Source organism: Salmo trutta, chromosome 12 (genome assembly GCF_901001165.1).
Source record: "Salmo trutta chromosome 12, fSalTru1.1, whole genome shotgun sequence".
Lineage (NCBI taxonomy): Eukaryota > Metazoa > Chordata > Actinopteri > Salmoniformes > Salmonidae > Salmo > Salmo trutta.
The window spans coordinates 53789607-53802171 of record NC_042968.1 but is presented as its reverse complement, the minus strand read 5'-3'; the positions used below and the strand labels follow the sequence as shown (position 1 = coordinate 53802171).

General features: G+C 42.5%; 1 protein-coding gene across 2 annotated transcripts in view; it reads right to left on the bottom strand.

Moving 5' to 3' along the window:
- Positions 1–11001: 11001 nt before the first annotated feature.
- The window catches only part of LOC115203784 (solute carrier family 12 member 2-like), a 99370-nt gene continuing 97806 nt past the window's right edge, over positions 11002–12565 (bottom strand). For both annotated transcript variants that reach the window (XM_029768767.1, XM_029768768.1), the window contains 2 exons: positions 12376–12443; positions 11002–11371 (listed from right to left, as the gene is read on the bottom strand). In XM_029768767.1, coding sequence (XP_029624627.1) covers positions 11236–11371; positions 12376–12443 — 204 coding nt within the window. In that variant the 3' untranslated portion in view covers positions 11002–11235. The remainder of the gene's footprint in view (positions 11372–12375; positions 12444–12565) is intronic.

Genomic DNA, 12565 nt, shown 5'->3' with positions numbered 1-12565 from the left:
CTATGACCCCAAGAACACCATCTCCACCGTCAAACATGGAGGTGGAAACATTATGCTTTGGGGGTGTGTTTCTGCTAAGGGGACAGGACAACTTCACCGCATCAAAGGGACGATGGACGGGGCCATGTACTGTCAAATCTTGGGTGAAAACCTCCTTCCCTCAGCCAGGGCATTGAAAATGGGTCGTGGATGGGTATTCCAGCATGACAATGATCCAAAACACACGGCCAAGGCAACAAAGGAGTGGCTCAAGAAGAAGCACATTAAGGTCCTGAAGTGGCCTAGCCAGTCTCCAGACCTTAATCCCATAGAAAATCTGTGGAGGGAGCTGAAGGTTCGAGTTGCCAAACATCATCCTCGAAACCTTAATGACTTGGAGAAGATCTGCAAAGAGGAGTGGGACAAAATCCCTCCTGAGATGTGTGCAAACCTGGTGGCCAACTACAAGAAATGTCTGACCTCTGTGATTGCCAAGAAGAGTTTTGCCACCAAGTACTAAGTCATGTTTTGCAGAGGGGTCAAATACTTATTTCCCTCATTGAAATGCAAATCATTTTAACATTTTTAACACACGTTTTTCTTTTTTTTGTTATTATTCTGTCTCTCACTGTTCAAATAAACCTACTATTAAAATTATAGACTGATCATTTCTTTGTAAGTGGGCAAACGTACAAAATCAGCAGGGGATCAAATACTTTTTTCCCCCACTGTATATATTATTACAGTACTACACTTTAATGCCCTTTAAATGCTTATATTTATAACTGTCTGTAAGAAAGACTGTATTCATATAAAAATAAAAAACATTGTTTTAAAACAACTGCAGACACACACCCCCGAAAAGCCCATTGTTTTGCAACGCACACATGTCTTTCCTGAAACATTTTCTCCGAGACAGAATGGGAGAGAGAAAAGACATCTCACCTTTAACGAAAGGAATCTACAATTTTACAACTCTTTATATAATTCTAAATATTTAGTACAGACATTTTAAAACGTTATAATTAGTTAAGCAATTTTACTATTCCTTTCTTACAGATAAATGATTAACCCAGGCACCCATCCGTTTCTAATTCCCCATCTTCAAGCTGTGAACTGATCAGACCTTGTCTCTTCCTCGCAAGATATCCCACACACTCCACGTTCCGTAAGTTGTCTTTCCCTGGATAGATCAACCTTCTTGCAATTAGGCCCCGGTTGTGTCTTAAGGATAGAAGCGCCCAGCGGCGTAATTGTTCATGATGGTGGAAAAGATTGTCCAACTGTTTCATCATGGCCAGGAATATATAATAATCGCCTCACCTAAAGCTAAAGACAGGCAAATAATAGTTCACATCCATGCAGGCTTTGGAAAATATATACGAACTAACTGATTTTGTTGCATTTGAACTATTGAATTGGGCACATGCTAAAATTGTCACTTTGGAGTCTGGACTATACGCCATTGAAGAGATTCGTATGGCTTTCAAATCATCTCGCCCGCACACTTCCTCTTCCAACGCATACCCGGGCAGCGTTGTCCCACTCAGGGTGTGTTCGATCTGGCATAGCCCGAGCTGTATCTTAAGCCATTCTCTCATATGCGGCGCAGGAGAAAAACTCCCGGGTTTTGTTTGATAAAGGGGGCTGTGGCCGCTGTCTGTGAAAATCTTCACAGTTGAATCCTCCGGTTGGAAAATGTAACCCATATGTCCATCATTCATATCCAAAACTCCATTAAAACATTCAGGGGCCTCACACAGAATGTCATTGTGTTCTTGACACGAGGCACAAAGTACACCTACAATTGGCCTAGGAGACATGTTTAATTTTTTGTTTAGGTTTCTGGGTTTATTTTAATTTCTTGTTTGGTGTTCTGGGGTTTATTTATAATGCGTCTGCCCCCCAATAACTCCAGATATTCCTGTTTCATAGACAACAGCCCTAAGGTCACGACAACAGGGTGGGGGCCATACTCTTTGAAATGTTCAAACACATCCCCAGTTCAACGAGGTCCCTACACATCAATCATCATGCCAGCTTCAAAGGAACAGATGCACTATCTGGTTAAATAAACACCCTCTCCCTACCGTGAGAACGGAAGGCAGGATGTCCTGCAGGATGCCCATATATGGGCATACACACCTGACCCATCAAATAGGGCCATAAATCACGTTTGACGTGTGCCGTCTACTGTATTCTCTCTCACAGGTGACAGTGCACAGATCTGGGGAAGAGTACCAAAATATGTCTGCAGCATTGAAGGTCCCCAAGAACACAGTGGCCTCCATTCTTAAATGGAAGAAGTTTGGAACCACCAAGACTCTTCCTATAGCTGGCTGCCCGGCCATACTGAGCAATCGGGTCACTGACGGGTCACTGACAATGGTCACTGACAGAGCTCCTGAGTTCCTTTGTGGAGATGGGAGAACCTTCCAGAAGAACAACCATCTCTGCAGCACTCCACCAATCAGGCCTTTATGGTAGAGTGGCCAGACAGAAGCCACTCCTCAGCAAAAGGCACATGACAGCCTGCTTGGAGTTTGCCAAAAGGCACCCAAAGGACTCTGACCATGGGAAACAAGATTCTCTGGTCTGATGAAACCAAGATTGAACTCTTTGGCCTGAATACCAAGCGCCACGTCTGGAGGAAACCTGGCACCATCCCTACAGTGAAGCGTGGTGGTGGCAGCATCATGCTGTGGGGATGTTTTTCAGTGGCAGGGATTGGGAGACTAGTCAGGATCAAGGGAAAGATGAATGGAGCAAAGTACAGAGAGATCCTTGATGAAAACCTGCTCCAGAGCACTCAGGACCTGAGACTGGGGTGAAGGTTCACCTTCCAACAGGACAACAACCTTAAGCACACAGCCAAGACAATGGAGGAGTGGCTTCAGGACAAGTCTCAATGTCCTTTAGTGGCCCAGCCAGAGCCCGGGTTTGAACCCGATCGATCACCTCTGGAGAGACCTGAAAATAGCTGTGCAGCGACGCTCCCCATCCAACCTGACAGAGCTTGAGGATCTGCAGAGAAGAATGGGAGAAACTCCCCAAATACAGGTGTGCCAAGCTTGGAGCATCATACTCAAGATGTGAGGCTGTATTTTAAAAAAAAACTGTTTTTCCTTTGTCATTATGTGGTACTGTGTGTAGATTGAAGCAGAAAAAATTATTTAATCAATTTTAGAATACGTCTAACGTAACAAAATGTGGAAAAAGTCAAGGGGTCTGAATACTTTCCAAATGCACTGTATGTAGAAGGGTGAGTGATTGTGTAATGTTTTGGCAGAGTCAGTGTACAAAAGCTTGCCACATAAGAACAGACTCACACACAAGAGACACCCAAATTAATCCATCCCCCCAAGACAATGCTTGTTTGGTATCAGTCCTGGCCGCTGCATTTGTTAATGACCAAGCTGAAAAACGAGGCCAAATCAGGAGGTTCAGCCCCCCTTTAAATATCAATCACGCTATAACGCTGAACTTCAGCGATACAGATTGAATCCAGCCTTTTGGCTGAGATCTGGCACCGGAAATGTTAGCTGTTGTGTGCTAAACGCTCTGAGGCTTGGGCAGAGGAACAATGGCTGTTTAATGAGGGAGATAATGCACTCATTTAGCTAGAGACAGAGAAAGGCTTGCCAAGGGACAGGGCGCTCAATGGCCAGCTTATGCTCCATCTACCAGTAATCATCTGTATTAGGGAGTAGGACAAAGCACTTTTAAACATTTTATTTTTATTAAGTGTGAAGAGGGTTACAACTGTTGCGGACTGTGTTTGGCAATGTGTTTACACTGCATAACAGTTTAGGCAGGCTGCACACGTGGGGCTATTATCCTTGCTAAATGAGCTGGTAAATATACCCAATTTCCTTGAGTGGGAGGGCTGGCCATCTTGGCTGTAAATGGTTGTGGTGGGTCACAATCATTTGCATGTAATTGCTTGGCCTGCATACTGTATCTAGTAATAGTTTGGGTATGTACTGCTGGTTTACCTTCATGGTAAATTGAACTAATAAGAAATTAAGCATATAAGTTTCTATTTAGCAATAATCCTCAATATTTTGGGATTGCAAAACTACAGTATTCAACAAGATGACTCATGTCTTCGTAGACAGAGCTTGTGATACCTGAGCGCATCTGAGCACTAGATGGTGGTAGAGGTGTGGTTGCGTGCACTGGATATTTCTCAGCCAGGTTTTCAAACTCAACAGGTCTCACCGTGGGATTTATAGTTTCTAAATCAAGTGTCAACTCCCTCCAACCAGGAGATACAGTGCCTTCAGAAAGTATTCACACCCCTTGACTTTTTCCAAATTTTTCTGTGTTACAGCCTGAATTTAAAATAGTTTAAATTGCGATTTTTTTATTTTATTTTTTTTCCTCCCACTGGCCTACACAAATACCCCATGTCAAAGTGGAATAATGTTTTACAAATTCATAAATATAAAGCTGAAATGACTTAATGAATCTAAGTATTTAAACCCTTAGTTTTGTTATGGCAAGCCTAAATAAGTTGCAGGCGTCCTTCCTAACTCAGTTGCCAAAGAGGAAGGAAACCACTCAGGAATTTCACCATGAGGCCAATGGTGAGTTTAATTAATGGCTGTGATAGGAGAAAACTGAGGTTGGATAAACAACATTGTAGTTACTCTACAATACTTATCTAATTGACAGAGTGAAAAGGAAGCCTGTACAGAGTACACATATTCCAAAACATGCATCCTGTTTGCAATAAGGCACTAAAGTAATACTGCAAACAATTTGGCAAAGCAATTAACACTTTGTATTCAGGACAAAAAGTTATATTTTGGGCATATCCAATACATTACTGAGTAGTACTCTCAATATTTTCAAGCATAGTGGTGACAGTATCATGGTATGGGTATGCTTGTCATCTTTAAGGACTGGGGAGTTTTTCAGGATAAAAAATAAACTGAACAGAGCAAAATCCTAGAGGAAAACTTGTCTTCTTTCCACCAGACATTGGGAGATGAATTCCCCTTTCAGTAGGACAATAACCTAAAACACAAGGCCAAATCTACACTGGAGTTTCTTACCAAGAAGACAGTGAATGTTCCTGAATGTCCAAGTTACAGTTTTTACTTAAATATATTTGAAAATCGATGGCAAGACCTGAAAATGGTTGTCTAGCAATGATCAACAGCTTGAAGAAATTTGAAAAAGAATAATAGGCAATTGTTGCACAATCCAGGTATGGAAAGCTGTTTGAGACTTACCCAGAAATATTCATCGCTGCCAAAGGTGCTTCTACAAAGTATTGACTCAGGGGTGTGAATACCTATGTAAATAAAATATATTTCATTTTACCTTGTTTAAAATGCTAGTTATAGGTGGATAAAGAAATAACCTAAACAAAAGTAAAAAATACCCAAGTGCTTCAATGATGATTGATTTCATTTGATTTATTGCAATAAACATGTACAAAGTATGTTAAAATGTTTGAAAAAAGCATATCTGTGACAGTTAACAGTACAGCATATCAATACAAATACAGAGGATGAAGACGTCTCAACATGTTTTGGTCTCTTGGACAGAGGACAGTAGCGTCAGGTTTCGGCTAAATAATGACGTTTTAAGGACGTTATAGTATTCCTCACATCTAGACATAGATGAAAAAAAGAACACACTCATGACAAAAACCCCCGCCCGTTGTATTGACACACATTTTCTTATTTATATATTTAAATAGAAATGTAGAGTAACCCGTGTTTTGTTTGTAACATTGTATAGTAACTGAGGGTTGAGTGGTTTACTCACCGATACACAGAACAGATCTTGGTAAGTAAGATTGTACCATCTGGTTTCTAAAAAGCTTTACAATTACCCACCCATTTAAAAAAAATAATAATTACATGCTTTGCACATATTTCAAAGAAATATAATTTTATACACTAGTATATTTACACTGTGTGTGTATATATTCGTTCACAATCACATGGTGTAGTCATTCTCTAGATAAAGGACACAGAACGGTGAGATGCAGTCGTGTGGGTGGGAATAGTTCATTGAGCCTGAAATACAAAGCACACTGCACTTGGATTTCCATGTGGGACTGAAATCTAAAAGGATGTAGCTTATAGCAAAAACATTGAACTCGGCACTGTAGAAGTAAAAAATAAAAGTAACTCTCAGTTTAGTGTTTATCAGATTTACATTCAACTGACCCAAACCTCCTGCCTAAAAAGTCATTATTTTTTTAGAAATTGCATAATGGATAAAAACTAGGAAAGAGAGGGACAATGACGTGGTTGGCCCTAAATGCTATGACCTATAGACAGCGTGTTGGGTAAGGCGTGGGCAATACTGTACATTATAAACGCAAATAACCTTGTTTTGATCCAGTAGCTTTCGACAGTTATTATAAAACCCTAATTCACAAGTTAAAGAAACAGTTAACATGCCCCTTTGCTTTGGGACATTTCACCCCTGCGAGAAAGGCCCCACATGGTACGCACCACAACTTTAACTCTCCCGGAACAATGGCAAAGTGTGCTGACAATAGGTTTATGGGCCAGCCTAAATGGTCCAAAAATGAACTGAGGGGCAGTGGAACACTTCAAATAAACCATGCATGGGATTTTATCCCAATACCTTATTACAGTAGCTCACCTGCATAGAGGTATGTATCAGTGCCCTCTTGAAACATGCTAATCCATATCTTCTACCAACAATTGCCCCTCTTTTGAACACTCAAAAAGAACAGCCACGGAAAGATACTCTGCAAAGTGCCTACTCATCTTCACAGACCAGACAGAGTGGGAGTCGTTTCTGCATTGAAAAGAAACGAACGGAGGAGAATTGAGGCTACTAGTCCAATGTACATCAGGGCAAGCAGACAAACAGTCAGACATGTGGGCATGAAGGACTCCGGTCCACTGTTTAGTGGAATACGTAAAAACAGTCTACACCAGAGTATGTCCAGGTACCATTGTCTGAGGCAGAATGAGCTAATGCCACCACAACTGGAGAAAAGACACGAAACGGCACTTTTCTATCAATGGTTGAACCTACAGCAAGCACAAATTCCAGACTGTTCCATGTAACAGACTAAGGTGGGCTTTCTTGAAATGGAAACAATAATAATAATAATAAAATGGTACATACAGTGAGGGGAAAAAAGTATTTGATCCCCTGCTGATTTTGTACGTTTGCCCACCGACAAAGAAATAATCAGTCTTTAATTTTAATGGTAGGTTTATTTGAACAGTGAGAGACAGAATGACAACCAGAAAAACGCATGTCAAAAATGTTATAAATTGATTTGCATTTTAATGAGGGAAATAAGTATTTGACCCCTCTGCAAAACATGACTTAGTACTTGGTGGCAATCAGAGGTCAGACATTTCTTGTAGTTGGCCACCAGGTTTGCACACATCTCAGGAGGGATTTTGTCCCACTCCTCTTTGCAGATCTTCTCCAAGTCATTAAGGTTTCGAGGCTGACGTTTGGCAACTCGAACCTTAAGCTCCCTCCACAGATTTTCTATGGGATTAAGGTCTGGAGACTGGCTAGGCCACTCCAGGACCTTAATGTGCTTCTTCTTGAGCCACTCCTTTGTTGCCTTGGCTGTGTGTTTTGGGTCATTGTCATGCTGGAATACCCATCCACAACCCATTTTCAATGCCCTGGCTGAGGGAAGGACTTTCTCACCCAAGATTTGACGGTACATGGCCCCGTCAAATGATGCAGTGAAGTTGTCCTGTCCCCTTAGCAGAAAAACACCCCAAAGCATAATGTTTCCACCTCCATGTTTGACGGTGGAGATGGTGTTCTTGGGGTCATAGGCAGCATTCCTCCTCCTCCAAACACGGCGAGTTGAGTTGATGCCAAAGAGCTCCATTTTGGTCTCATCTGACCACAACACTTTCAGTTGTTCAGTTGTCCTCTGGGTCATTCAGATGTTCATTGGCAAACTTCAGACGGGCATGTACATGTATTCTTGAGCAGGGGGACCTTGCGGGCGCTGCAGGATTTCAGTCCTTCACGGCGTAGTGTGTTACCAATTGTTTTCTTGGTGACTATGGTCCCAGCTGCCTTGATCATTGACAAGATCCTCCCATGTAGTTCTGGGCTGATTCCTCACCGTTCTCATGATCATTGCAACTCCACGAGGTGAGATCTTGCATGGTGCCCCAGGCCGAGGGATATTGACAGTTCTTTTGTGTTTCTTCCATTTGCGAATAATCGCACCAAATGTTGTCACCTTCTCACCAAGCTGCTTGGCGATGGTCTTGTAGCCCATTCCAGCCTTGTGTAGGTCTACAATCTTGTCCCTGACATCCTTGGAGAGCTATTTGGTCTTGTCCATGGTGGAGAGTTTGGAATCTGATTGATCGATTGCTTCTGTGGACAGGTGTCTTTTATACAGGTAACAAACGGAGATTAGGAGCACTCCCTTGAAGAGTGTGCCTAATCTCAGCTCGTTACCTGTATAAAAGACACCTGGGAGACAGAAATCTTTGAGAGGGGGTCAAATACTTATTTCCCTCATTAAAATGCAAATCAATTTATAACGTTTTTCTGGATTTTTTTGTTATTCAGTCTCTCACTGTTCAAATGAACCTACGATTAAAATTATAGACTGATCCTTTCTTAGTCAGTGGGCAAACATACAAAATCAGCAGGGGATCAAATACTTTTTCCCCCTCACTGTACATATACAGAATTGTTTTTAAAATACTGGATAAAGTAGAGTGACAGTACATTCTTCTTTATGCAATACTCCTCTATAGCTACATTTGCATTGACCCATTAGTTCAATCATACAGCCAGTACGGCTTATAAGAGAAAGACAATGACAACAATCATTACTTCTAGCATTAAGGCAAAGTTTTAATTCGTGGTTGTAAGGGCTAGACCAGTTCCTTCATAGAGTCACTCCAATGTGGGGAACCCGAGGGGCCGTGTCCTAACTTGAGATATGCATAAGTAACTCACTTTCAAGTCTCCTATCGGCATCGATACACGAATTCCGCAAAAAAGTTTGAGTAAAATTGGAGCATCTGAAGTTAGGATTCAGCTGATAGATTCCAATATGGTGACAGACTTCAATGTGGGGACCTACTTGTCCAAAGGAGACTTGGACTAAGAACTTGTTTTTGGTTGAAACACTTGTTTGTGTTAGCAGCTGTTGTGAGACAACTGGCTCTTTAGCATGGCAAAGCTAATCAGAACCTAAGCCCAATTCTAGACAACTGCAGTCATTTCTGACTGTGTGGAAATAAGAACCCTGGAACTTCAAATTCTAGACCCGCAGATGCTTTTTGTTAAGAGACAATTCTTCGACATCATCCAATCAACTTTCAGAATTGAAGCAGATTGCCTCTAGTATTAAGTAGAGGGTACCGCACTAGAAACTATTTCATTTACACAGCTTAAAGGAAGACAAACAAACTGATAGAAAATAAAGTCAGAGGCCATTAAAAAAAACAGGAAATAATTTAGGGATGGAGGAAGAGGAGGAAAATAAACACCAGAGAAAGCTTTTTATGTCATCAAGTGGAGACTCTCTGCTAACCTCCTACAATCAATCCACTACCATAAAAACAAAGATTACATTTAAAACCTAATAAAAATAGCTCTTATACATTTTTCATACCGTTCAATCTGGGTAGAGCGATTAATAATTAAATTGATTTCAACTGGAAGGCACATACATATGGCAATAAAAAGTGTTGCAAAGAATTCGACATGCCTCTCACCCAACACAAGAAAAGGAAAAATAAGAGGGGGATTATTGCTGCATTGGAAAAAAATCTAAAATGATCTATAACTTAACATGACATCAAGAAGAATCGGAATAGCAATATTAATAGTAATAACAAAATAGTGCGAAGCATGAACAGGCGCTTTCAAGCCAGAGAGGAAATCAACTTTGTAAATTAAATTGTGCACTTCTTTTCGCGTTAGTGTAAATGTGTTAGCCAGGGGTGCCGGAAATAACCCCCACGTGTTCTTCAGTCTCCAGTTTCAAAAGAGTAGTGGGGACTTCACTGCCCTTTCACGTACACTATATTCAAAAGTATGTGGACACCCCCTTAAAATTAGTGGATCCTGCTATTTCAGCCACACCCATTGCTGACAGGTGTATAAAATCGAGCAATCTCCATAGAGATACATTGGCAGTAGAATGGCTTTACTGAAGAGTTCAGTGACTTTCAACATGGGACCGTCATAGGATGCCATCTTTCCAACAAGTCAGTTCGTAAAATTTCTGCCCTGCTAGATCTGCCCCGGTCAACTGTAAGTGCTGTTATTGTGAAGTGGAAACGTCTAGGAGCAACAACGGCTCAGCCGCGAAGTGGTAGGCCACAGTGCCGAAGTGCGTAAAAATCGTATGTCCTCAGTTGCAACACTCAGTACCGAGTTCCAAACTGCCTCTGGAAGCAACGTCAGCACAATAACTGTTCGTCGGGAGCGTTAATGAAATTGGTTTCCATGGCCGAGCAGACTCTAGAGCAGTGGGAACGTATTTTCTGGAGTGATGAATCACCATCTGGCAGTCTGACGGACGAATCTGGGTTTGGCAGATGCCAGGAGAACGCTACCTGCCAACTGTAAGTTTGGTGGAGGAGGAATAATGGTGTGGGGCTGTTTCATGGTTTGGGCTAGGCCCCTTAGTTCCAGTGAAGGGACATCTTATTGCTATAGCATACAATGACATTCTGTACTTCCAACTTTTTGGCAACAGTTTGGGGAAGACCCTTTCCTGTTTCAGCATGACAATGCCCCCGTGCACAAAGCAAGGTCCATACAGAAATGGTTTGTCGAGATCGGAGTGGAATAACTTGACTGGCTTGCAAAGAGCTCTGACCTCAACCTCATCGAACACCTTTGGGATGAATTGGAATGCCGACTGCGAGCCAGGCCTAATGCCCAACATCAGTGCTCGACCTCACTAATGCTCGTGGCTGAATGGAAGCAAGTCCCCGCAGGAATGTTCCAACATCTAGTGTAAAGTCTTCCCAGAAGAGTGGAGGCTGTTATAGCAGCAAAGGGGGGGACCAACTCCATGTTCATGCCCATGATTTTGGAATGAGATATTCGACGAGCAGGTGTCCACATACTTTTGATTATGTAGTGTAAGAGGCTGGATGTCCACAGCAACACCATATCCTTTATCATTATTAATATTATCATCAATTGCTACTGTTTCTACCTTCATTGAAGAATATGTGTGCGTGTCTTAGTTAGGGCTGGCGTTGGGAGGTCCCAAAGGCAGCATGTGTGTGTTTATGAGTAGAACGTGAGGACGCTCTGGTGGTTGCCGCGCACCAGGAGGAGGGGAGGCAGATCCTTGGACAGAGTCTCCAGCCAGGACATGTAGAGAGCACTGGACACCGCTCCCTTTCTGGCCAAGGGCATGCTCCTGTAGATCGAGAGAGAGTGTGATGTGATGAGTGACAGAAATAGCCCTATCCATTTGGATCCTTTCAAATCTCACCCTCGTGCCCCGTATATCTACAGCACAATAAACTCAATACCACACGCATACTTCAATAAAGTGCAGTATGACCAACAGAGTATTGAAACACCCTATTCTACACATCCATTAATGAGACATAAAATGGAGGTCCAGTGACACTGAGGACAATGGGTTTTTCTATTGCTCTCTGGCCACTGGCCCCATTCAGTATCAGTGGTGGAGGTGAGGAGAGCAGTAGTGCTGTGGTGTTGTGAATAGGATAGGACAGCAGGGACCGAAGCAGAGCCAAGCCAGTGGTGGAAAGAGACAACGCTAGGGCAATTAACCCACAGCGCTACTGAATGAGTGCGAGTGGAGTATTGTGTGTGTGCGCCCATGCATAGAGAGGGAAGGATGAGTGAGGAAGCAGTGGGAGAGTAAATGAGAAGCAGGACGATGGAAGGAAAATGGAGATTGGGGAGAATAGGAAGAGGTAAATACAGCAGAGAAAAGAAGATGAAGAGTGGATTGAGAAAGAGAGAAGGTAGAGCAACAGAGAGAAAAGATGAAAGAGAAGTGGCAGGGAAATGGAGAGGAGAGAAGACCTAAAGGGGACGAGGAGGGTGACAGAAGAGAGTGAGAGAGTGTGAGGGCAGCTGGCGTCTCAGTTTACAGGGCACCCAGCTGATTCACTTAGCGGCTGTTATTACAATTTACATTTTAGTCCTTTAGCAGATGCTCTTATCCAGAGCAACTTACAGGAGCAATTTGGATTAAGTGCCTTGCTCAAGGGCACATTGACAGATTTTTCACCTATTCGGCTCGGGGATTCAAACCAGTGACCTTTCGTTTACCGGCCCAATGCTCTTAACCTGCTAGGCTACCTGCCGGCCCCAGACACAAGGCCTCAATACTTCTGCGCGCACACACAACACACAAAAAAAATAAATGCTCTTAAATCTACTTGCATGACAATGAGGTTAGCTGTGCTTGAGTGCTCCTTCAGCAGTTCGTTCAGTCTGATCTGACGATTAGTCTGAGAAGAACCAAAACAAAAACACAGGTTAAAATGGATACACATTCGTCGGGTTACGAGATTACCATCTAAAGCAGCAGCCACACTTTGCTGTAGGATAGGCAGATATGGGAGCACTTTCA